Genomic DNA, 27,251 nt, shown 5'->3' on the forward strand with positions numbered 1-27,251 from the left:
TGCTTGGCAGGTGGTGGGTAGCCCACCCAGCTGCTGACCCATCTCATAGATACCATGCATATTGTTGGGATAAATTGATAGGGTTGCCAGATAAAATACGGAACACAGTTAAATTTGAACTTCAAGAAGTAAACAAATATTTTTTTGGTATAAAAGTATGTTCCAAATAGTATATAATATAAGCCTAGCAACCTTAAAGTTGATGGAGTACAGAGAGCATTTATCCAAGTGAGAATTCTTCTTTTATATATATATTGATTTCAGAGAGGAAGGGAGAGAGAGAAAGAAAAAGATAGAAACATCAATGATGACAAAGAATCATCGATTAGCTGCCTCCTGCACAACCCCCACTGGGGATAGAGCCCGCAACCTGGGCATGTGTCTTGACCAGAATCAAACCCGGGACCCTTCAGTCCACAGTCTGACGCTCTATCCACTGGGCCACACCAGCTAGGGCCCAAGTGAGAATTCTTGTTTTGTTGGTTTTTGGTTGTTGTTGTTTTGAGAGTGCATTTATTAAAGTTGGGGACAGTGAATCATGGAAGGGCTTAGGATAAAAGAAGCAACTGGAGAGAGCCTAGATGGGGCTGCTTTGGCTCACTGGGAAGTCAAAGAAAAGCAGGCCTTGGAGACAGGGTCAGGGGGGTTAGCCCAGAAGAGCTGCCACTGCCCATTGCTCCTTTGGCTGCAAGTCTCCTGGGGACCCTGAGATGGAGAGAAAAGGGATGGGTGTGCTTCTGGGAGGGAGAGTGCTGAGAGTTCATATTTTAAATGCTAATTCCTTTTCTGTTGTCAAAGTGTTCTTCATTCAACAAGCATCTATGGAGTCCTAGTACTTGTGTATGTTAATATAATATAAACATGAAAACACAGCCTCAGCCTTTGATGGGCTTATCTGATTTAGAGTTCTGAAAATACAATTGGTCACAATAATCATAGGTACTCAAAATTTTTTGTTAATTTATTATGCCAAAAGTATCAATGTTAGATACACAGCTTCTTCATGGAACCTCCCTGTACATATAAACAATAATGCCTGTACTAAATATAGGTAGAAAATTTAAACCTTACAAAGCTTGAAAATAGAGTAAACTTTAGCAAATTTTGGTCACAGAATAGAATGTTACAATTTCTCGTCTAAAAATAAAAATGAAATGACATTGTTAGAAATTTGTACTCAAAAAGATAGGAGAGACATGTCATTAAACAAGAAAAACATAGGAAGAATCATCCTATATGGCAAGAAGGGGACAATGGGCAAATTTTAAATGACTAGGCTTTGAGTGTGACTTCAGAGGACTCTTTAAACCTAAAATCTAAACTAACAAATTGGTTTGTGGTGGATAGGAAATTATTATAAATTTAGTTAATTCTTTCTTTTTTTTTCTTTAATCCTCACCAGAAGATATTTTTCCATTGATTTTTAAAGAGAGTGGAAGGGAGAGGAGAGACACAGAGAGAGAAACATCAATGTGAGAAAGACACATCCATTGGTTGCCTCCTGCACATACCCAACTAGGGCCAGGGATTGTGCCTGCAACCCAGGTGCGTGCCCTTGAACAGAATTGAACCAGGACCTTTCAGTCTGCAGGTCAATGCTCTATCTACTGAGCCAAACCGGCTAGGGCAAATATTTCTTTTGTGTACAGACTTATTGAGATATAATTGATAAAGAGCAGCTTTCTCAGTTGCTTTGGGGATTTACAGGGAAAATATAGTAATTACCTGACTGCATCTCGAGGTTCATAGAATTGCCCTGGCTCCCTGCCCTGGGAAGAGATGCAAATAAACTAAATCATGCAGTCTTAGAATTTCTGAGTTTAAAGTTTTTTTTTGTTTTTTTGTTGTTGTTTTTTTGAGAGAGAGAGAGGGAGAGAGAGAGAGAGAGAGAGGATGGGAGAGGGAGAAAGAGAAACATTGATGTGAGAGTTGAATATCCATCAGCTGCCTCCTGCCCGCCCCTACTGGGGATCAAGCCACAAGAACGTTTGTGCCCTGACCAGAAATTGAACCCACAACTTTTTGCTGCATAGGACAATGCTCAAGCAACTGAGCTATACTGGCTCCAGTGAGTTTAAGCTTTTCTGTACAGTGAAGCAACCTTCATTTTACAAAATCACTGTTCATACCAGTTGTTAGGCCAAACCATGCAGTTTACAGAAGATTTTGCATTTTATTTTTTAAATATATTTTTATTGATTCCAGAGAGGAAGGTGAGAGGGAGAGAGATAGAAACATCAATGATGAGAGAGAATCATTGATCTGCTGTCTCCTGCATGCCCCCTGCTGGGGATCGAGTCCACAACCAGGGCATGTGACTTTGACCAGAATCAAACCCAGGACCCTTCAGTCTGCAGGCGGATGCTCTATCCACTGAGCTAAATAATTTGATATTTTCTAGAATAGATTTTTTCCAGCTTTATTGAGATATAATTTATATTAGAGTTGAATTTTATCTACCAAACCCCAAAAGTGTAGTGCAATAGAAAGAGTGCTGGCCTAGGATTAAAGAAGGTCAGGGTTCAATCCTGTGGGGGCACGTGCCAGGGATGCAGGTATGATCCCCGGAGGGGGAGGGGGATGCCAGAGGCAGCCAATCAATGATTCCCTCTCATCATTGATGTTTCTATCTCTCTCTTCATCTCCCTTCCTCTCTAAAATCAATAAAAATATATTTTTTAAAATCTCAGATAAATTTGCTGGGGGGGGGGGAGAATGAATAAGCTTGGAAAAGTCATAACTTTCCTGTGCCTTAGTTTCCTATCGTACACAACCCTATTTCAGAGGTTTGTTGTGAAAATGGAATGAATGAGTTAATGTGTGCAAAGGAGTTTCAAAAAGTAAATAATGAGAGGCAGTGTAATATACTAGTTTTTCTTGTGCATAAATATTATGCTTTTCTCATTTATAATTATAATCTGTGTGAAGATAAAAGGCTAAATAACTCCAGAAGAGCCATAGATGATCCCAAGAGGTGATGAGCTTTCAGGTTCTTAGGTTTTCAGTAGACTGGAAAGAAGGCCATACAATGAAAGAGTTTATGCTTTAGTGTCAGACATGAATGTGTATCTCATCCTTAGCATTTTCTAGACTAGCTTTGTTACCCTAAGTTATTTAAACTTTTCTGAGTCTGAGTTTCCTTATCTGTAAAATAGGGATAAGGATATCGTGTTTTGCAGGGTAGTATGAGAATTAGAGATAACGTATGTATTATACGCTGTATAAGTTATATGCTTAGGAACTTGGGTTGAAATGTCCCCACCTTTGCCCTGTTGCCAATATTTTCTTTTTTTAAAATATATTTTTATTGATTTCAGAGAGGAAGAGAGAGGAGGGAAGGAAACATCAATGATGAGAATCATTTTTTGGCTGCCTTCTGCACACTCCCTACTGGGATCAAGCCTGCAACCCGGGTATGTGCCCTTGACCAAAATCGAAACCTGGACCCTTCACTCCACAGGCTGATGCTCTATTCACTGAGCCTAACTGGCTAGGGCACTGTTCCTAATATTTTTATCCTCTTATCAAACTCAAGAAGTTTGCTACTTGAAGTGCTCTATTCAAGAACGAGAGATGGTTGTCCCAAGGTAGTTTGATTTACTTGCAGCAAATAAAGGAGATAGGGGATTCATATTCCAAGTTTTTGCCTCCGCGGAAGGAGGCTTAACCATTGCATATATTCACTATTTTGTCAATTACACTGTTGATTTCTTCTTTGCCTGGCTGATTGAGTTCCTGTCAAGCTCACCCTGTTTATAGCTGGTTTGCAAAATACTGTGCTACATTTTCTTTAATTTTATTTTCTGGGCTACATTTTAAAAAATGTTTTTATTTTAACATAATTAATTCAGTCTTTTCTTTTTTTTGTTAATCTTTGCGAGAGGATATTTTATCCATTGATTTTTAGAGAGAGTGAAAGAGAGAGGGAGAGACAGAGAAACATCCATGTGAGAGAGACACCTGGATTGATTGCCTCCTGCATGAGCCGCGACTAGGGGCCTGGCCAGGAAGGAGCCTGGAACCAAGGTACATACCCTTGACCAGAATCGAACCCAGGACCCTTTGGTCCTCAGACCGAGGCTCTATCCACTGAGCCAAACTGGCTAGGGCTCTGGGCTACGTTTTAACAGCAAAAATAGCATTGCCCTAGCCAGTTTGGCTCAGTGGATAGAGCATCAGCCTGCAGACTGAAGGGTCCTCCGTTTGATTCCAGTCAAGGGCACAAGCCAGGATTGTGGACTCCATCCCCAGTGCGGGGGGTGTGTGTGTGTGTGTGTGTGTGTGTGTGTGTGTGTGCGCGCGCGCCGGAGGCAGCCCATCACTGATTCTCTCTCATCATTGATGTTTCTCTCTCTCTCTCCCTTCCTCTCTGAAATAAAAACAAAATAACAACTAAGAATAGCATTTAGTAAAAACCACCCAGACCTTGAGGCCCGTGTCCTACCTAATGCGCTGTAGTTGAAAATATTAGGTGCGCGGGTGCCTGAGGTACCTGAGAGTTTTTGTTCAAACAATTATCAATAAAGTTTTGAATAAAAAAAATTCTCCTACCTCCGTTTGCATAAAGCTTAGATCAAATGGGGAAACGAAGAGCTTATCGCGAGAATATGGAAGATCGCGTTTTGTGCTTGGGGCCTGTTCTCGCGTTGTTTGATCAAGCAGTAGAAAGAAGTAAAGGGATAGCACGAAATACCGCGAGCTTAGTATTCTCGCGATATTTCCTGGGCTTGCCCCCTCCCCCTCCTCCGAGTGCCGTTTCGGTTTAACCTAGTGTGGGATTGAGTCTGTGAGGGAGCGATTGAGTGTGTGAGGTACTGAGGTGAGGCGGAGGCAAGAAAAGGAACTCCCTCAGGAGCGAGGGACAAAGGGTGTATGAGGCACCTAGGCCGCGGGACCTGAGCGACAGGAAGCCACCCCGAGTCGGGCTACCCGGTAGGCGAAAGGCCCGTGCGGTCTTCATTGGGCTCCCGAGCCGGAGTCGGCCCCGCAGCCCTGGGCCGTCGGCTTCCTACTTCCTCGACCTCGCTGGCCACCGTGCCTGAGGATTGGCGCCGCGTAGGGGAGGAGGGCGAACAGACTTGAGCGGCTGCTCGTTGTCTCGCAACCCCACTGCTGAGGAACTCTCGTTTCTTCCCTGGCTCCTTCACCCCTACCTCATGTAGGAGGGTGCCGAGGAGTCGGGAGGGAGGAGGGGCCTGCGCCACGGTCCCTTCCCTCCCCACCCCCTACTAGGGGTGCTGTGGTAGGCGTGGGGTTGGGATTGGGGGGAGGGTGGGGGTCACTTTTTGGAGTGCTGGGGAACTTTTCCCCCTGTTGAAGCCAGGGGAAAGGGGATGCCCAATCCAGAGAGACATGGGGGCAAGAAGGACGGGAGCGGAGGAGCTTCTGGAACTTTGCAGCCGTCATCGGGAGGTGGCAGCTCCAACAGCAGAGAGCGTCACCGCTTGGCGGCGAAGCACAAGCGGCACAAGTCCAAGCACTCCAAAGACATGGGTTTGGTGACCCCCGAAGCAGCACCTTTGGGGACAGTTATCAAACCTTTGGTGGAGTATGATGACATCAGCTCTGATTCAGATACCTTCTCTGACGACATGGCCTTCAAATTAGATAGGAGGGAGAATGATGAACGTCGTGGAACTGATCGGAGTGACCGCTTGCACAGACATCGTCACCACCAGCACAGACGTTCCCGGGACTTACTAAAAAGTAAACAGACAGAAAAAGAAAAAAAACAGGAAGTTTCCAGTAAGTCGGGATCAATGAAGGACCGGATATCAGGAAGTTCAAAGCGTTCAAATGAGGAGAATGATGACTATGGGAAGGCACAGATCTCAAAAAGCAGCAGCAACAAGGAATCCAGGTCATCCAAACTCCACAAGGAGAAGACTCGGAAAGAACGTGAATTGAAGTCTGGGCACAAAGACCGGAGTAAAAGTCATCGGAAAAGGGAAACACCCAAAAGTTACAAGACAGTGGACAGCCCCAAACGGAGATCCAGGAGTCCCCACAGGAAATGGTCTGACAGCCCCAAGCAAGATGATAGCCCCTCAGGAGCTTCTTATGGCCAAGATTATGACCTTAGTCCCCCAAGATCTCACACCTCCAGCAATTATGACTCCTACAAGAAGAGTCCTGGAAGCACCTCAAGAAGGCAGTCTATTAGTCCACCTTACAAGGAGCCTTCCGCCTACCAGTCCAGCACCCGGTCACCCAGTCCCTACAGTAGACGACAGAGATCTGTGAGTCCCTATAGCCGGAGACGTTCCTCAAGCTATGAAAGGAGTGGCTCTTACAGTGGGAGATCACCCAGTCCCTACGGTCGAAGGCGATCCAGCAGCCCTTTCACCAGCAAACGGTCTCTGAGTCGGAGTCCGCTCTCCAGGTGAGCTATTTGTCTAACAGTCCTTTCTTAGGGTGGGTTATGAGAAACTGGCAATTAGTAATGTTATGTTGATGTTCCCATTATTCATTGACTAGAACACTTTACTATTGGCTAGTCATTCAAGTGAGTGAATCTGGTCTCCTCTTAAGCCAGAATTTGAAAAGTGGAGAGTTACATGCCTAAGACTGCTAAAGGTAGGTACGTCCAGTGGCAGGGTCTTCAGCTGTAACCTCCTGTGTAAGAAAAATTATGCATGGAGTTGATACTGGTTTCCAAAGGTTATCTAGTTTTTTCTGTTCCTTTGTTTCAAATTTTTTAAAAATCACATTGGTATTAGTGCTTGAGACCTCATTGAACCTGATTAGAGATGTAAGAAATTACAGATTTTCATTTGAATTGTCTTGAAGCTATTTGCCTAGCCCTAGTGAATTACCCATTTGGGTACTAGGCTTTGGGCTTTAGAGTTTGGCCTCAGTGGGAGACTCCTGCCTCCAGCCTCTGGCCTCCCCCACTCCCAGTCCAGCCCCTCTCCTGTTCCCATGGTGATGTAAGACAACAAATTAGAGCAAGTTGCTTTTCAACTGCAACCCCTGCAGAGCTGCCACTGCCCTCTGGAGAAGGCCGATACCCCCTAGGCCCTAGGCCTAGGGCCTAGGTCATCTACCATTTGTTCTGCCCACTGTCTTCAAACTTGTTAAATTTACTTATTTCCTAGTAGACAATGTTTTGGTAACTTACAAAAGGCTCCTGTCTTTTCACAGATATTTCTAGTGGAAATTCAGCTGATTCGTGCTTTTTCCTTTTGATGGTAGAGCCTATTTTCCAGAAATTGATTCCAATGATAATTTGATTTTCTTTATAGCACCACCATTGACCTATTAAGATTTGCTGTATTCTGTGACCACTGGCAATTTTAAAAATGTTTCTGAAAAAATGGTCATAGTGCTTTACTGTGTTATTTTTGCAAGAAAGACGTTAGTTTGAAATTTAATTGTTAGAGTGTTCTTGTTCGTAGATGATGAAATTGTACCTCTCTCTTTGTGGACTCACCTTTGTCCACAAAAGCAGAACATGGGCTTTGGAGTTATACCTGAGTGGAGTCCTAATCTTGCTATGTGTCCTTTGGCAAATAATGTCTCCATGCCCAAGTTTTTTCATGTGTAAAATGGGAATAATAACTACCAACTTCTAGAGCTGTTGTGAGGATTAAATTAGTAAATATGAAGTGCATAGTACAGTGCCTGGAACCTGAAGCCAGTCAGTAAATTCTATGAGTAAGGAAAATGTTGTTGAATACTTCTAGAGAAATTACTCTAACTTGAAAAAACCCATGCATATCTTTTATATGTCAATGTGAGTAATTTTTGTCAACTTACATTTATAATTATTCATAAAATCGTTTGAATTGATCAAGCCTGCGGAGTTCCTAGTTGTCAGGGTCCGAAGTTCCTTAGTTTTTCACTCCATTTCATAATAACTTTTCAAAAACAGAAAGATTAAAGAATTGTAGTAAGGACCCATACATGTACCACCTACATTCTACAATTAATATTTGCTATATATTTTATATCTGTCCATCGATTCACCTTTTGTTTTGATTTAAAGTAAATTGCTGACATCAGTATACTTCACTATAAACTCTTTATTTAGCCTGTGTATCATTAGCTAGAGGTCATCAGCTAATGAGGAGTAAAATTTATATACAGGGAAGTGGATATCTTAAGTGTACCATTTGAAAGTTTAGTTTTTTAAGGAACACTAAGAAATGAAATATTTTCAAAGTTTTTTCTTTTGTTTAAGTGAAAGAGTTTATTAGTGAAGCAGTACACAGAAAGTGGCTATTCCACAGACAGTAGCCAAATACTTGTTTTCTTGAGGGAGTAGTTTAATAAAGCTTTTCTGAGAATTTTTATTGTGGGGTTTGGGAATACAGAAGTGCATTAGGGCTAAAACACTAAAATGAGTTTCAGTAAGAACTGTGGCTTTGCAGTGATTCCTTTTGGATTCATATCTTGTTTTCTTCTACTCAGTTAATTGGAATAGTGCAGAAATGGTTAAAATAAATCAAGAAAGAATTGGAGACACATTATGATAGTATAGGAAATAAATATAAGTACCTCATTATAACCTTAGAGTCAAATGCACATTTTTAGTTGGTTTGTAGAGAGCATCATATGTTTGAATTGTGCATTATATATTTTTCCTCATTTGTTGGAATTCTAAACAGTAAGTATAAAACTTTCTTAGAGTCAGAGTAAAGGAACATACAGATCCTTCTATGGTATTCTCTGTGTTTTTTCCTTGGGAGAGAGTAAAAATTAAATAAGCAGCGTTGTTTTAAAAGACAAAATGCATTGGCAGAAATGCAAGGTCTTTGTATTTACCAAATTAGTAGTGATGAATAGTAGCAATTTCATTTCAGATGGGTGGAACCTAACTTAATTCAGGGGAAAAGTATATTTAGTTTTGAAGACAAATTTTTTTTTTATTACCTGACTTTACCTATTCGCTGTCTCCCCCCTTTAAAAATATTTTTATTGATTTCTGAGAGGAAGGGAGAGGGAGAGACAGAAACATCAATGATGAGAGAGAATCATTGATTGGCTGCTTCCCACTAGGGATTCAGCCCACAACCTGGGCATGTGACCTGACTGGAAATCCGTCCGTGACCTCCTGGTTCATAGGTTGAAGCTCCACCACTGAACCATGCTGGCAGGGCCTGTCCCCTCTTTTTTTTCCTTGAAGACTGGGTCTGGATCTCAAATACAACATGTATATCAGAAAAAAAACCTTAAGTATATGGCCATCCAAATGTCCCATTAACAATAGGCTTCTATTCAGAAATTCAAGGGCTTTTAAAGCAAAGTTCCTTAGAAAGATTTAGTCATGCTGAAAGATTATAGAAACAATGCTTTGTATAGCGTGGTCTCTGACATTACTTAGTGTTTGGGATTTTAGAAGTTTTTCCTGGGATAGAGGTGTTAATTTTATACCAGCTATAATTCAAACTGAGAAAACCTCTTGTTTCAGCCAGTTTTTTACAAGTGAAGTACTGTATTAATTTTCCACTTAACTACTCTCAGTAGTTTACATACATACATACATACATATATATGTTGTTGTTTTGGGTACTTTGATTCTAATAATGACTTTATATTTTAACTAAGTTTTGGGGGCAAATTTCCAAAGAGCAGTATAGGTATAAGAAAATCATGGCTAACACCATGTGAGTTGTTTTCACTACACATATATACTATTTGTTTTGGAATGTTTTGATTCATGTCAGTCTTACCAGTGATCAAAGATAAAGGGAGATACTGAAGATCTGGAATGGGAACAATTTGTTTTAGACTGCTGAGCAAATTATGTTTTGTCTAATTACATTTTAGTGCTAATTTCCCCCATACACACTCACACACCTTGAAGCCTAAGCACATTAGGGTTTTTCAAAAAGCAAAAGGGCCCTCACTGGTTTGGCTCAGTGGATAGAGCATTGGCCTGTGGACCCTGGGTTTGATTCCGGTCAGGGGCATGTGCCTGGGTTGCAGGCTCGATCCCCAGTGGGGGGCATGTAGGAGGCAGCCGATTGGTGATTCTCATCATTGATGTTTCTATCTCTCTCTCCCTCTGCCATCCTCTCTGAAATCAATAAAAATATATTTAAAAAAAAATAAAGCAAAAAGAGTGCAGCCAGCATGGCTCAGTGGTTAAGCATTCAACCTATGAACCAGGAGGTCACAGTTGGATTCCCCATCAGGTCACATGCCCGGGTTGTGGGTTGGATCAGGAGGCAGCCAATCAATGATTCTCTCTCATCCTTGATGTTCTATCTCTCTCTCCCTCTCTCTTCCTCTCTGAAATCAATAAAATGATTTTTTTAAAAGCGGAAAGAATGAGGGTTGGATTTCAATTTAGAGTAATCTGCCTCATAGATTCTAAAATTTTACTTCCCGATCCTTTCTTTTTTTTAAAAAAAATATATTTTATTGATTTTTTACAGAGAGGAAGGGAGAGGGATAGAGAGTTAGAAACATCGATGAGAGAGAAACATCGATCAGCTGCCTTCCGCACACCCCCAACTAGGGATTTGCCTGCAACCAAGGTACATGCCCTTGACCGGAATCGAACCTGGGACCTTTCAGTCCGCAGGCCGACGCTCTATCCACTGAGCCAAACCAGTTAGGGCCCGATCCTTTCTTAATAATGAAAATAATGAAAATAAAATGAACGTGCAATAATACCTCGCTTTACAAGTTCCTAAAAAGTTGATTAGAAATCATTTTATATAAGCCATTATGGTTTTGAGAACTTTTAATAAATTATTTTGGTAAGACAGTTCTTGCCTCTTGGGGGTTTGTTTAGGCACAACTTAATTATAACTTAATTATAAATTGAGGATACAAGGAACAAAAATTTTTTCCTGGGATCTGTCAATTAAGTAGTTCTGTAGTTAAAAACTTATGTGGCTCAATGGTTGAGCATCATGACCCAATAGGTCACCAGTTCTATTCCTGGTCAGGGCACATACCTGGGATGCAGGCTCGACCCCCAGCATGGGGCATGCCAGGAGGCAGCCAATCAGTGTTGATGATTCTCTCTCATCTATGTTTTTATCTCTCTCCCCCTCTCTCTTCCTCTCTAAAATCAATAAAAACATGTAAAAAAGTTTATATTTTGGTGAAGCATGCTTGTTACTTTTAATTTCTTGATTGATATACCCCCCTCCCCCCCTTTGGTATAAAGTATGACTTTTTAAATCATGTTTTCACTTTATCAGAAATTTAAACCAAAATTCTAAAAGTAAACATTGTGAATATTGGTATTTCCTAACATGGGGAAAAAATATCGATCTTCCTTTGGTTAAATAATTTTTAGTGTTATATGATAGAAATGTATTGTCATACAGGATTTAGTTCCTATTTCTTGAACTTTTTTTAGAATAGTTTTAGATTTACAGAAAAATTGTGAAGATAGTGCAGAGTTCTTATATGTCCTGAAACCCAGTTTCCCCATTAACATCCTATATTAGTATGATACATTTGTTACAATTAAACCAATTAATGAACCAATGTTGATTTATTATTGTTTGACAACTATTTTTAAGATTGCTAACTTAAAGTGTTTTTTTTAAGTTATAGTTCTCCATAGTTTAACTGATCTATTTTCCTTTATTTTGCTATAGCCTATCCATTGAACTGTCTTTTCTTTTTCCATTAGGAAGTCCATGAAGTCTAGAAGTAGAAGTCCTGCATATTCAAGACATTCATCTTCGCATAGTAAAAAGAAGAGATCCGGGTCACGTAGTCGACATTCCAGTATCTCACCTGTCCGACTTCCATTGAACTCCAGCTTGGGAGCTGAACTCAGTAGGAAAAAGAAGGAAAGAGCAGCTGCTGCAGCTGCAGCAAAAATGGATGGAAAGGAATCCAAGGGTTCACCTATTATTTTGACTAGAAAAGAGAACAGTTCAGTAGAAGCTAAGGATTCAGGTTTGGAGTCTAAAAAGTTACCCAGAGTTTTAAAATTGGAAAAATCTGCCCCAGATACTGAACTAGTGAATGTAACACATCTAAACATAGAAGCCAAAAATTCTTTAGATACAGGGAAAGTAAAGGTGGATGAGAACTCTGAAAAGCATCCTGTTCTTAAAGATTTGAAAGTACAGGGATCAAGAGACACTAAACCCATGGCATTGAAGGAGGAGATTGTTACTCCAAAAGATACAGAGACAACAGAAAAGGAGACCCTTCCACCTCTCCCCACAGTTACTTCTCCTCCACCTCCTTTACCGACTACTACCCCTCCACCTCAAACCCCCCCCTTGCCACCTTTGCCTCCACTACCAGCTATTCCACAGCAACCACCTCTGCCTCCTCCCCAGCCAGCATTTAGTCAGGTTCCTGCTTCTAGTCCTTCAACTTTGCCCCCTTCTACCCACTTAAGGACGTCTACTCTGTCCTCTCAGGCAAATTCTCAGCCCTCTGTACAGGTTTCTATGAAGACTCAAGTGTCTGTAACAGCTGCTATTCCACACCTAAAAACGTCAACGTTGCCTCCTCTGCCCCTTCCACCCTTATTACTTGGAGAAGATGACATGGATAGGTAAGTCCCATAGTTAACTGAGAAAACTTAACCTCTTGATCTAAGTGTAATACATTTTTCTCAAACTTTGTTAAAATTGCTCTAATGCATGGCTATTTAGAATGTTTTTATGAATAGGAAATGCCTTTGATGTTCAGTTTTCAGTGGAAAAGTCCTTATTTATGATATTACTTAGGAAGAATTACAATTTGAGGCCCAGTAACCCTTTTTCTCATAAGTCTATTGATAAGGCTACTTTGGATTCAAATTTTAAAAAATCAATAGCATTTTCTTTTCAAATCTTTGTGTTGAAAATTTTAGTAGCTTAGAAAAATTTTTTAAATGATACAATTAACACCCTTATACTCTTCACCTAGATCAGTGGTTCTCAACCTTCTCGCCCTTTAAATACAGTTCCTCATGTTGTGACCCCAACCATAAAATTATTTTCATTGCTACTTCATAACTGTACTTTTGCTACTGTTATGAATCGTAATGTAAATATCTGATATGTAGGATGGTCTTAGGCGACCCCTGTGAAAGGGTCATTCAACCGCCAAAGGGGTCTCAACCCACAGGTTGAGAACCACTGACCTCGATCCACCAGTGGTTAACTTTTGGCCACATTTGCTTTAACTGCAGATATTTGATACTTCTGAGTACTTTAATATGTCTCTAATAATAACAACATAGTATAAATAATAATCTATATATGTAAAAGCTTAAGCGACCATTATGACTGAATGACTGGAACAACCGGTCGACCAGTCGCTATGACGTGCACTGACCACCAGGGGACAGACGCTCAATTCAGGAACTGCCCCCTGGAGGTCAGTGCACTCCAACCCCCCGCCCCCCGCCCCCCGCAGGCCAGCCCCCACACAGTGGCCCCATGAGGGGGAGGGCGCCAACCTCTCATGGTCCCTCCCCCCAGCTGGCTGACCCCCCATAGTCCTCGATCGCCAGCCAGGCCTAGAGACCCCACCTGTGCACGAATTCGTGCACCGAGCCTCTAGTAGTAGTAATAATAGTGAATATCCTCAGTGGTCCCTAAAATGTCTTATGGCTTTTATTTTGTTTTGTTTTGTTTTTCCTTCCTGGTCCAGGAGAAAAATAAGCCAGGTTTATTTACTTCAAAATGTTCTGCTTTAAAAAAAACACAAAAAACAGTTATTCTATAAGAAGCAGAAGAATAATATGTAGAATCTTTACTATTTAGAATACAATTCACAACGGGATGATGAGGAAAACTAATTTTAATAAGTTCTCTGAGTATTGAGAATTGATTAAATGATTATGAAGCCTGAGTCTAATTTTATAGAAGACATTAGGAAATATTTTTAATTTCTTGACAGAACTAGCTAGGCAATTGCCACCAAGCACAATTTAGCAGTGACATATACCATGACAGTATTTATGTTACTGTTTTGTTTTTAAAAAAATATATATTTTATTGATTTTTTTTACAGAGAGGAAGGGAAGGGGATAGAGAATTAGAAACATCGATGAGAGAGAAACATCAATTCAGCTGCCTCCTGCACACTCCCTACTGGGGATGTGCCCGCAACCAAGGTATATGCCCCTGACCAGAATCAAACCTGGGACCCTTCAGACCGCTGGCTGACGCTCTATCCACTGAGCCAAACCAGTTATGGCTAGAACCACATTTAAATATTAGTTTTATGTAGTGGTTAGAGCACTATCAGTGTGGCTAAGAATCTTTATTTTGAAATTTTATTTAGCTAGCCAAATAATTATTGAATCAACCTACCATGGGTCATGTGGAGTGCAGGTTTTCAGGTGGAATAATGTTGATAGATGGCACATAGGGGTTTCTATATTTCAGATTAGAGATGAAGGGTAAAGTGAGACCATACAGTGCTTATGTAAGTATGTGTGGCTATCTTTAAGAATGTGTATGAGAGAGGATGAAGTGAGCAAACTATTTTTGTTATAGATCAATTCTGATTCTGAAAGTGTAACGATACTTTATTTCTTTTTTTTTTTTTTTTTAAATATATTTTATTGGTTTTTCACAGAGAGTTTCACTTTTAAGCAAATTATTAAAGGGATAAAAATGGAAATGAAGATTTCTTTCAATATCAATTTGTTCATATGTATATATACTCTCTATCCACGTGCCATTTATATCTATTTTTCACATGAAAAATAATTTTTATTTAAGAAAACTTTTCAGGAAGAAATCTAAAAGTTGCATATGGACCTCACTTATATTCTTATCTTCTCATGTGAAATTGCAGCAGCTTAAATGTTAAGAATATAATATACAGCTTTTTATTGCCTGCAGTGCTTTAAACAAGGAACACAGAATGCAGTCAGTAAATATTGATTATGTGAATGAATAAGTAAAACTGCTGAAGGAGTCAGAGTCTGTGTGAAATGACACTGGGCATGTAGTTAAATCATTTGGCACATGGATGACATAAAGCTTGTATTAGAGGATTTGTCTTCTTTTAGTTAAAATACTTTTGGAAAAAGAATGAAACTTTTCTTTCAAGCATATAGATTGCACAGGAGTGTATTAACCCAGGTATCAAATGCAGGAATTTAATTAATGGTATTGCAAAAGCCTTTCTGATTCATGGTTTATATTTCTTGGTTTCAATAAACAAAGGCTGCCTGGCCGGAGTGGCTCAGGTGGTTGAGTGTTGTCCTGTGCACCGAAAGGTTGCCAGTTTGATATCCTATCAGGGCACGTGCCTGGGTTGCGGGTTTGATTCCCAGTCTGGTTGGAGGTTGGGTCAGGGCACATAGGGAAGGCAACCAATTGATGTTTCTCTCTCACATCGATTTCTCTCTCTTCCTCTCTCTTAAGAATGTACTCAGGTGAGGATATAAAAAACACACAAACAAAACAAAGACTGCCAAACACCCACTTCAATATAGTATGTTCTTCATGAACATAGTTCATGAGGATCTCTTGCTTTGAAAGAGATCATCTGTATGAAACTTTCAGTTAACCATATAGGGTTTATAAATCTTTTTCTTTCTTTTTTTTTTTTTGGTAGCCTGGTTTATTTGGAGTTTATTAGACTTCTGTAGAACACTATTCTTTTTTAAAAATATATTTTTATTGATTACACAGAGGAAGGCAGAGGGAGAGAGATAGAAACATCAACGATGAGAGAGAATCATTGATCGGCTGCCTCCTGCATGCCCCACACAGGGGATTGAGTCCACAATCTGGGCATGTGCCCAGACCGGGAAACGAACCATGATCTCCTGGTTCATGGGTCAATGCTCAACCATTGAGCTACACTGGCCGGCCTACACTATTCTTAATGGCTGTTTATTTAACCCTTTGCACTCCGAACCATTCTGGACATTGGCTACCAGCTACTCGACGCTACTTTGCGGCGGAAACAAACGTGCATTTACAGACCCTCGTATTATTTAGTATAATTTTGGAACCAAGTAACGTATTATAATGATATTGGACTTATATGAATTGGGTGACATCGAGGAATGTATATTTGCAAAAAAAAAAATATTTTATTGTTTATAATTTTGTACAGTATGATAAGTTTTGTAACACTTCCCAATATGCATTGCAGGCTGATTAGTGCATGTTTGACAGTAATAAGTGGTTTGATGCCTGCCACCAGGTGTTTTCCTGTTAGAACACACAATGCAGTCCTGTTTTCTTTGTCCCACATCGGGAATATGTAGTTTATTGTTTAATCCGACACAAAACTCACTGACATTTCTTGTATATATCTTAGTAATTTTATGATATTTTGATTTAATTTCTTGTGCCATTTCAAGATAAAACTTCAGGGAAACATGCATGTCTCAAAAAGTTGCGTTGAAATAACTCAATTCCCCGTAATCACTAATAAACTGCAATGTCCCCTGAGAGGGGACATCCGAGTGATATGCTAGAATTCCGATGTCCCCTGAGAGGGGACAGCGGAGTGCAAAGGGTTAAAGTATTGAGCTCTTAGAGAAAAAGAAGGGATCTATGTGAGCATTCACATTTGATTTAGGATTTTGCTAATAGTATGCTTAGTTTTAATTTTTTAAAAATATATTTTTTTATTATTTCAGAGAGGAAGGGAGAGAGAGAGAGATAGAAACATCAATGATAATAGAATCATTGATTGACTGCTTCCTGCATGCTTCACACTGGGGATCAAGCTCATAATCTAGGCATGTGCCCTGACTGGGAATTGAACCGTGACTAGGTCAACGCTCAACCACTGAGCCACACTGGCTGGGCTCTTTCCAATTTTTAATGTATCACACAAGAATTATTTGTCTGTGTGTGTGTGTGTGTGTGTGTGTGTGTGTGAGAGAGAGAGAGAGAGAGAGAGAGAGAGAGAGAGACACTGATTTGTTCCACCTATTGATTCATTCAGTGGTTGATTCCTGACCAGGGTTCGAACCTGCAACCTTGGCGTTTCAGGACAATGCTCTAATCAACTGAGCTACCCAACCAGAGCTCAACTCGAATTTTTTTTTAAATATATACTTTATTGATTTTTTACAGAGAGGAAGGGAGAGGGACAGAGAGTTAGAAACATCTATGAGAGAGAAACATGGATCAGCTGCCTCCTGCACACTCCCTACTGGGTATGTGCCTGCAACCAAGGTACATGCCCTTGACCGGAATCGAACCTGGGACCCTTGAGTCCACAGGCTGACACTCTATCCACTGAGCCAAACCAGTCAGCGCTCAACTCGAATTTTTAATTGAAGTTTGTAAGAATAAATCGCTTTTTAAATAATCTGCTTTTAAGTGGAAGAGGATAAATTATCATATTTAAAGTTTATGCTATTGAATTTTTAACATTATGAAGAAATTTTCTTTTTAAATAGTTCAAAAGGAATTATACTTTCTTTTTTAACAATAAAGACTTCTTATTAGAGGTGTTTACATTATACAGATTAAATCTCATTATAAATTTCAAGAGACTCTTGGGGAGTGGCGGCAGCTGGGGAGAGGTCAGTGGGGGAAAAAGGAGACTTACTTAATACTTTAAACAATAAAGAATTTTTAAAAAGAGAGACTCTTAAACTTCAGGCAGTCCTGGATCTTGACAACTTTTATACATGAGCTCTGGCCAGTGTCCTCAGTGGTTAAAGCATTGGCCTGTGCATTGAGGGGTTGTGGGTTTGACTCCTGGTCAAGGGCAGGTACCTCGGTTGCAGGTTTGATCCCCCAGCCCTGGTTGGGGTGCATGCAGGAGGCAACCAATCAATATGTCTCTTTCACATTGATGTTTTCTCTCTTTCTTTCTCCTTCCACTCTCTCTCTAAAAACAGAAAAGTGTTGGAAAAAATAATCCTCTGGTGAGGTTTAAAAAAAATTATTATACAATCTACTCACCATATGTGAGTTGTCTATAGGTATAAATGGGGAACCAGGAAGTACTGATATTAAGGTAGTTCAGTATTTCATGGTACTGGATTTTTAAGTAATGACTTAAGAGTCAGTGTCTGCTTCCCTATGTTAGAACATCTCGACATCTGTATGTCCTCAGAACTATATAGAGCTATATTTTACCGAGTGCCCTACACTAAAGGCTAAAGACCATAATGTTGTTAAGCATTGCAATTTTATGGGCCATCATTCCAAGGTTTTTTGGAACATTGGAATTTGTGGGGTTTGGGGGGGGTTTTTTTGGAATTTGTTGAAGTAGCATTTGATCCATATTCAACATGTATGTCCTAAATTAGTAGGATGTACACATCCTGTCAAACACTCATTCTTTCTTGAAAAAAACATGCTACTAATGTGATTTTTTTCCAGAAGCAATGTACATTTTCACAGCAGCAAATTATATTTGAATCCATTAAGTAAACTTTGGATGAAAACAAAACCTAACTATAAAACATAGACTGAACTTACATGAAATAATGATGATAGAATTCAGATACTTTGATTCTGGTGAAGCAGAACCAAGAACTAATGCATTTCTGAATCATGAGGAGTTGAAATTTACAAAGAACAGTTTGCTAACCACTATGCTGTACACCTGAAACTAATACAAAATAATATTGAATGTAAACTGTAATTGAAAAATAAAAATTTAAAAATAGTTTCTCAGGAATACAAAACAATATCTGACATTAGTTGAGAAGTGAGGAATTTTCTTTCCCTGAATATCTTGAAAATTGGGGAAATTTTAAGAATGTATATTGTATCCTGACTTGAGAGTTTCCTGGTAATATGCTTTGTTCCCAGGGTAGAAGAATCGTGCAAATTGTAATGTCATAAGTTATCTCTATCAGTAATTTAACAGAAAGCTCAGATGATCATTTTGCAAACTAATCTAGATTCTATTCTGTCTGATTGACAAGAGCTTAAAATGATGAAAATTGGTAGGAGGAAGTAGCTTTTGAGATTGTTTCACACACAAAGGGCAGCAGTATGCTTCAAAAAGGTACATTGCAAGGGTAGAGCTAGTCTTTATGAAACATATTCATGAAAGAATATGTTTCATCTTCTAAGATCTACTTTTAAGACTTCCATTCCCTGTAGTTATCAACTGCTTGTACCTGGCGTTTAGAAATTAGTATGTTAAACTGAACCAGCTTATAGGAGTAACTATCTATAGGGCTTGTTTACCAAAGAAAAGTATTGCTTAGAATAACAAAATTATAAGCCTGTCTAGGCATGTTGTAAAGCTTTTCAAAAGTAATTCAGATCAAGTTTTGAATGGAAATGTAATGCTCAAGTTACAATCTGCTTTAAAAAGAAAAAGGAGAATATGTTTTTTTATAACCACTTGTCAAAAAAAGTGGAGGAGGCTCCTACTGTGGTTACGATTCTCAGATCCTTTTCAATCTTCTAATACTGTGATGGAATAGAAAAGGCTTACTATCTAACATGGTTTTATTTGTAGGAATGAATTAATATACTGCACTGTCTTTTCTGAGGACATGCACGGCACAAAATCCTTCACCTACTTAAATTAAATTGATATAGATTTTTTAGTTTGAGGTTTATTTATCCATCTTGGCAGGTTAGATATGGTTGCCTTTTGCTTCCAAACCAATAGAATAAGTCAGTATACTTTTCACTAGTTTTGATTTCCAGCTTAGCTTTATTTCTTTTTCCGAGTTCTAAAATACTATTCCCTTTGTCCAAGTTCTCTCCACATCTTTAATGATACGGTAATGTTACATTGTTGAGCTTTCATTTGTTTAAATCTTTGCTGGTTAAAATATAGAGTAGGTTTGATGATGCCATGAGTTGTAGTGAATTTTGCAAATTTAAGATGATTACTTTCTGCATTTTATTTCATCTCAGTAAAAATCCAAATAGAATCTGGCCCATGTGGCTCAGTGTTTGAGTGTTGCCCCATGCACCAAGAGATTGCTGGTTCGATTCCCAGTCAGGGCATATGCCTGGGTTACAGGCTTGATTCAGGTGGGGGCATGCAGGAAGCAGCTGATTGATGTTTCCCTCTCATCAATGTTTCTATTCCACTCTCCCTCTCCCTTCTACTTTCTATAAAGATCAATTTAAAAATCTTAAAAAAAAAAACACCTAAATAGAATCTTGGGAAGGATATTAAAGGAAGAGTTTGTTAAAGGACCTACAAATAATACTCGAAAATTTTTATTATTTCTTTATTTTTTTAAATATATTTTTGTTGATTTTTAGATAGAAACATTGGTTGGTTGCCTCCCATACTCACCACAACCTGGGCATGTGTCCTGACCATGAATTGAACCAGTGACCTTTCTTTTTTTAAAATTTATTTTAAAATATACTTTTATTTTTTTTAATATATATATATTTTTTTATTTCAGAGAGGAAGGGAGAGGGAGAGAGAGAATCATTGATCGGCTGCCTCCTACATGTCCCCAACTGGGGATTGACCCCGAAACCCTGGCATGTGCCCTTGACCGGAATCAAACCTGGGACTCTTCAGTCCAAAAGCCCACTCTCTATCCACTGAGCCAAACCAGCTAAGGGCCCAGGGACCTTTTTATTGCACAGGAAGATACTCAACCAACTGAGCCACACCGGCCAGGGCTATTATTTCTTTAATATATTATAGATTTCTTTTTGCAAAATCCAAGTCTTTTTAACTTTGATAAACTCCTTTTTATGACTTTGTATTATGGATTTTTTCCTTTAAAAGTAAAATCTTTGTAATCTTTTAATAGCCAGACATTAGAATCTTGATAGTTTTATTTGGATATCCTTTAAGTAATTGTGATCTTTTCTTCTTTATTGTTTAGTCCAAAAGAAACTCTGCCTTCAAAACCCGTAAAGAAAGAGAAGGAGCAAAGGCCACGTCACTTACTCACGGACCTCCCTCTCCCTCCAGAACTCCCTGGTGGGGATCCATCTCCACCTGACTCTCCAGAACCAAAGGCAATCACACCACCTCAGCAACCATATAAAAAGAGACCAAAGTGAGTTTTTGTAGGGACCTACCTTAAGTACAGCTTTTATTACAGTGAAGAACTTTGGAGCTTAAATCTCACACTTTGTTCTACAACCCACACTAGTAGGATCATAAAAGATTGAGCCTAATGTATATCTATTATTTTATTTTAATGGATAAAAACCTACTACTTAGGAGACCTATTCATCTACATTCACAGATACGTAGCTGTTATTATTTTTTTAGAAAAGCAATAATTTCCCCAATCCAAATATATCACGAACATTGATCCCATTGTATCTTTTGAGTTCATAATATTTAGAGTATTAAAGGAAAAAAAGAAGCCCTTATACTCAGGGTGTGTAAGCCATGTACATATTAATGAAATTAATAGATGTGGGATTTTTTTTCTTTAATCACATAAATTGCCACACCATAAATGTAGTAGAATCTGGGTTTGATCTTCTGATTGTTAGCATTCCTCTCTTAATAAAAAGTTACTTTTCTTGAGTACTTATTATTGCCAAAGTTTTCTATTTTTATTGTAACCCTATGATGTAGGGATTCTTTTCCCATTCTATAGGTGAGTAAGCAAATACTCAATAGAGGTCAGAAACTAAGCAGCAAATCTACTTTATCTTGTGTCCTCCTGAAGTAAAAAAAAAAATCCGTGTTTTAGCCATCGTGAGAGACAGTTTAAACTATTTATTTCATATTATTTAATTCCTGCCTTTTTAATAAAGAAATTCATAGAAGACTCAGGAATTAGAGAAATCATAAAAGAATTTTTTTTTTTTTAGTAGACTTAATTTTAAAAAACAACTTTTTGTTTTGCCATTTTTAGAATCTGTTGTCCTCGTTATGGAGAAAGAAGACAGACAGAAAGTGATTGGGGGAAACGCTGTGTGGACAAGTTTGACATTATTGGGATTATTGGAGAGGGAACCTATGGCCAAGTATATAAAGCCAAGGACAAAGACACAGGTAAATATTGCCACGAAATTTAGATGTCAGGTTAAAAAGTTAGCAATACTGATGTCTTAAGTGGACTTATCAAAAGTAAGTTTTGGAAAAAAAAAAAAGAAGTAAGTTTTGGGTTCTAATTTGGTCTCTAAAAGTTACTAAATAGACTAAAATTTTCCAAAAGAATAGTATAATTATTACAGTTTAAAACCTTCCTCTTTTTCGTTGTCTTTTGTAAATGTTTTATAATAAGCTTGCTTGGAATTTAAGAGAGGGTAAAAATAAAATGTGTAAATTGCTCTTTGTTTGATAAGGGGCTTAGTCCTTGAAGATAAAATAATGTAGTTGAATTATTGGTGTATTTTTTTTTTTTTTTTTTTTTAAATATATTTTATTGATTTTTTACAGAGAGGAAGGGAGAGAGATAGAGAGTTAGAAACATCGATGAGAGAGAAACATCGACCAGGTGCCTCCTGCACATCTCCTAATGGGGATGTGCCCGCAACCCAGGTACATGCCCTTGACCGGAATCGAACCTGGGACCCCTCAGTCCGCAGGCCGACGCTCTATCCACTGAGCCAAACCGGTTTCGGCTATTGGTGTATTTTAATAACCAAAATGTTTAAGCCTAACTGATTATGGGATTTATAAAAATTCAAGTCTTAAAGAAATCAAAGATAAGAAAGGGAACTTAGGGACTTGTTTTTTAAGATATAAAAGCATTAAAATAGGCATTAAGTCAGTCTTTCAGAGCAAGGGCATATATTGACTAGATGGTAGCCAAAAAAATGCTAGTTGATACTATAATAATTTGAATTTATTGTGACAGGAGAGCTAGTGGCCCTGAAGAAGGTGAGACTAGACAATGAGAAAGAAGGCTTCCCAATCACAGCCATTCGTGAGATCAAAATCCTTCGGCAGCTAATCCACCGAAGTGTTGTTAACATGAAGGAAATTGTCACAGATAAACAAGATGCACTGGATTTCAAGAAGGACAAAGGTACAAGCAAAGAACTATGTACAGGGTAGATTAGTACATCTTATTTTTCTTTCTTAGCATATTGTCTGTTTGCATTGTTTATAGTTTTTACTAAACTCCAACTTTTTACTTGAACCCATACCAGAATTAAGATGTCAGTTAGCATATTGCTTTTGTGTTGAATAATGCTTATTTTATAAAATGTCCATTTTTCAGTGTACTCGTATACTTTTAGAAGTTATTGTTAATTATTAAAATTAGTGTTTGCTGTGCCACTTAAAGTCTTTTTTTTTTACAAATTATAATAACAATTATGGAAATTAAAACCCAGATTTATCAGTTACTTTCATTTCTTAAAATTTTTAATTATTTTTAATTATAGTTTACAAACAATATTATATTGCTTTCAGATGTACAACATAGTGATTAGACATTCGTATCCCTTATGAAGTGATCACCACAAGTTTAGTAACTGTCTGTCACCATGCAGTTATTACATTACTAGTAGCCCTGCGCACCAATCCATGCGCCAGTAGCTTGCTGCCTCCCTCCTATAGCTCTCTGCCCACTGCCCCCCCATAGCTTGCTGCCCTGCCCCCTCCTGTAGCTCTCTGCCGCCCGCTTGTAGCTCACTGCCCCACCCTCCTGCTGATCGGTGATCCAGTCGTTATGCCGTCCGTTGTTATGTAACGACCATTTGCATATTACATCTTTATTATATAGGATAGGATTACTGGCTATATCCCCTATGCTGTACATTATATCTTGGTGACTAATTTTATAATTAGCAATTTGTACTTAATTCCTTTCACCTTTTTTTTTTTTTCTCCTTTCACCTTTTTTGCTTATATCCTAATGCCTCACCTATCTGGCAGCCATCAGGTTGTCCTCTGTATCTATGAGTTTGTTTCTTACTCTCATTTTTACATCATCCCTTCTGGTTATTGTTTATGTGCATCCATATTTTTCCATAGTTTTTCACTGATACAGTTTAGAATTCAGTGCAGGTATTTCTAAATCTTCACGTTTGTTTTCCTGGATTTTTAACTTTTGTCTATTTGGGCAATAAAATTGTGGTTTTTTTTGTTCCCGTACTTATGTTTGAAGTAGTCTATATATGACATCTAATATACTTTTATTGAAATAAGTCTGAAGGTTTAGAGATGGGCAGCTGTGAAGAGATGGCATGTGTGAATATAATCTAGAATGTTACAAGAGAATATGATTGGGAGGAAAAGAATGTATAAACTTTGCCCTAGCCGGTTTGGCTCAGTGGATAGAGCGTTGGCCTGTGGACCAAAGGGTGCCAGGTTCGATTCCCGTCAAGGGCACATACCTTGGTTGCAGGCTCCCCTCTGGACCGGGCACTGATCAGGGCTTGTGCAGGAGGCCACCAATCGATGTGTTTCTCTCACATTGATGTTTCTCTCTGTCTTTCCCTCTCTCATCTACTCTCCCTAAAAATCAGTGGAAAAATATCTCCAAGAAATATCCCTGGTTGAAGATTAACCAAAAATAATATACAAACTTATAGTTGTAAAATACGTCAGGGGCCCAGCCCGGCCAGTATTGCTCAATGGTTGAGCATTGACCTATGAAACAGGAGGTCATGGTTCAATTCTGGGTCAGGTCACATGCCAGGGTTGTGGGCTCCATCCCCAGTTAGGGGGGTGTGCAGGAAGCAGCCGATTGGTTATTCTCTCTCACCATTGATGTTTCTCTCTCTCCCTCTCCCTTCCTCTCTGAAATCAATAAAAATATATTTTAAAAAAATAAGTCAGTGGGATGTAATGTACAATATAGGGACTATAGTTAATGATATTGTATTAACTATGTGTACTGACCAGTGATTACTAGACATACTATGGTGATCCCTTCATAAAGTATATAACAGTTGAATCTCACTATGTTGTGTACCTAAAGCTAATATAATATTGTATGTCAACTATAATTAAAAATAAATTTTACAAAAACAGAATTGAAGTATATAAATTTAGAATGTAATGGATTAATCTGTACTTATTTACATAGTCTTAAAGATATTAGCACTAGGGAAGTAGCACCTCTGTAGTTTGGTAGAAGTACTTTTAAAGCAATTAAAAGGGAATTCTGCTTATGTAATAGTATTTAGATAAATTTATGAAAGTTAGATCTGATACTGGGTTTATTTTGGGGAATAATACTCTGAATATTCCATGTTAGAGAGAGAGGAAGGGAGAGGTATAGAGAGATAGAAACATCGATGAGAGAGAAACATCATTGATTGGCTGTCCCCTGCACGCCCCCCACTGGGGATTGAGCCTGAAACTCGGGCATGTGCCTTGACCAGGAATTGAACTGGTATGGATAGATGCTCAACCACCAAGCCACACAGGCCGGGCTAAATTAGTTATTTTTTAAATAATAAAATAATGGATGGATGTGATGCATGCCCATTGTGGAAAAATTGAAAATATCTATATATATAAAAGGCTAATATGCAAAGTGTTTCTCTGCTCCTCTGACGGGTCGCTATGACACACACTGACCATCGGGGCAGATGCTCAATGCAGGAGCTGCCAAGCTGCAGTGACTTGGCAGCAGTGGTTCTCAGGTGACACACCCGAAACCAGAGAGGAGGGAACCTGATTCCTTGTGGGGCTGTATGATTCCACCTTTGGCCGTGGGTTATGTTGTTGCTGGGGCACTATTGGCCCCGAATCTGGTTTACTACACACTTGCATTTGTGTTCCACACCCTATATGACAGCAACTTTGCAGAATGCCCTCTTGCACTCTGAGACCCCTTAAGGGATGTCGGAGAGCTGGTTTTGACCCGATCCTTGCAGGCCAGGCCGAGGGACCCCGCTCACTCTGCAGATGCCCTTCAAGCCACGGCGCCACCCCAGATGTGGCCAGCTGGGAAGGGACTGCGGGAGGTTGACTCCAGGGCATGTCCGGCCCGTCTCACGCAGTCTCGCTCCACTGGCCATTTTCTAATTAATTTCCTTTCAACGTGCACGAATTCATGCACCAGGACACTAGTAGGAGAATAAGAAAAAGAAAATGGCAATCACTTTTCTCTCACTCCAATCCAGTATACCATAGAACCACTATAGTATTAGCATTTTGGCATATTTCTTTCTAGTACTTTATATTACATATATATTCATCTTAACATTACTGGGATCAAATATAGTTAGTGTTTTATAGCTTGTCATAAGCAATTTCTCATATCATTAACATGTTTTAATGACTGTGCATAAAGGTAGATGAATCCAAATTTACTTCATCAGTCACTGTTGAGCAATTAATTGCCAGTTTAAAAATACACAACAGTGCATTGAACATCTTTGTACATAAATCTTTACATTTAGATTTATTTCTTAGTATAGTTTTTGAGACATAGAATTATTTGGTCAAAAGGATTTTCATATTTATTGTTAGATTGCTTTTAAGAAAGAGAGTAATAATTTATGTCCCACCAGTGAGTGTCCATTCCATTTTATCTTCCCTAACATTGAGTACATATTTTTAAAAAATGGTCATCTTGATAGGTGAAGTATATTATTTTGAATTGCATTTCTTATATTTCATCTGAGTTTTTTTCCATGTTTATTAGTTTTACTTATTTTCTCTTTTTTGAGTTGTCCTTTGTCTCCTTATCTTTTACAGTTTTGTGCTTTTCTTATTAATTTGTATGAGGTGGTAGCTAAATCTCTCTAAGATATTCCTTTAATGTAGTAGTTCTTAACTTTTTGGGGTCATGACCTCTTTAAACATGGATCCATTTTTCAAAAAAAATGTTTAATATGTTGCATATATATATCTTTAAAATGTTGTATACTGTTTCAGAGAGTTCGAAGAGTCCTTCAAGCCTACCCCCTAGATTCAGAATCCTTGCCTTTATGTTACCAGGAGACAGGCGTTTAGACCAGATAAATCATTGTCTAACTAGGTCTAGTATTTCTTATGTTTTGATATTTGTCTCTATTATGAACCCTGTTGAAAGTGGCATTATGGTATGGATTTCAAATCTTTTACAGTTCTCTAAAAGTACTTTTTTTATCTGCTTCTAAATTTAGGGAGTTTAAATAGATGATTCATCTTTCTTTCATTACTAAATACTATGAAATTTACTAACAATTTATACTAAATAGACTGTGCTTCCCCCCCTCCCCTCCAGCATATTATGTGAGTCCTATTAATGAATATAAAGATTTCTACAAAAGTAGTCATAGACAGTATGTAACAAAATGGGCATGGTTGTGTGTTACAAATAAAACTGTATTTACAACAGACAAGCAGACTGGATTTGGCCCAAGGTCTATCATTAGCCAATTGACTTAGATCATAAAAGACTAGTAATAATGCAACATGATTGGGGCAGTTGTCTTCCTCAAGACATAGTAGTCTAAAGAGTTCTGGACTAGGAGTCAGAAGATTAATTCAAATAGTTTTGTTACTTGTTATTAGAAAGGGCAAGTTATTCAGCTACTCTG

General features: G+C 38.6%; 1 protein-coding gene across 22 annotated transcripts in view; it reads left to right on the forward strand.

Moving 5' to 3' along the window:
- Positions 1–4,750: 4,750 nt before the first annotated feature.
- The window catches only part of CDK12 (cyclin dependent kinase 12), an 81,923-nt gene continuing 59,422 nt past the window's right edge, over positions 4,751–27,251 (forward strand). For 19 of the 22 annotated variants that reach the window (XR_002832138.1, XR_002832139.1, XR_002832146.1 and 16 more), the window contains exons 1-5: positions 4,751–6,382; positions 11,600–12,484; positions 20,681–20,857; positions 21,674–21,813; positions 22,622–22,792. Coding sequence is in view for 6 of the 22 variants with exons in the window: in XM_023764394.1 (XP_023620162.1) it covers positions 5,334–6,382; positions 11,600–12,484; positions 20,681–20,857; positions 21,674–21,813; positions 22,622–22,792 (2,422 nt within the window). In the remaining 16 variants the exon portion in view is untranslated. The remainder of the gene's footprint in view (positions 6,383–11,599; positions 12,485–20,680; positions 20,858–21,673; positions 21,814–22,621; positions 22,793–27,251) is intronic. The other 3 variants (XR_002832150.1, XR_002832152.1, XR_002832151.1) reach the window with 1 other exon arrangement.

The sequence above is a fragment of the Myotis lucifugus genome, unplaced genomic scaffold (genome assembly GCF_000147115.1).
Source record: "Myotis lucifugus unplaced genomic scaffold, Myoluc2.0 scaffold_329, whole genome shotgun sequence".
Classification (NCBI taxonomy): Eukaryota; Metazoa; Chordata; class Mammalia; order Chiroptera; family Vespertilionidae; genus Myotis; species Myotis lucifugus.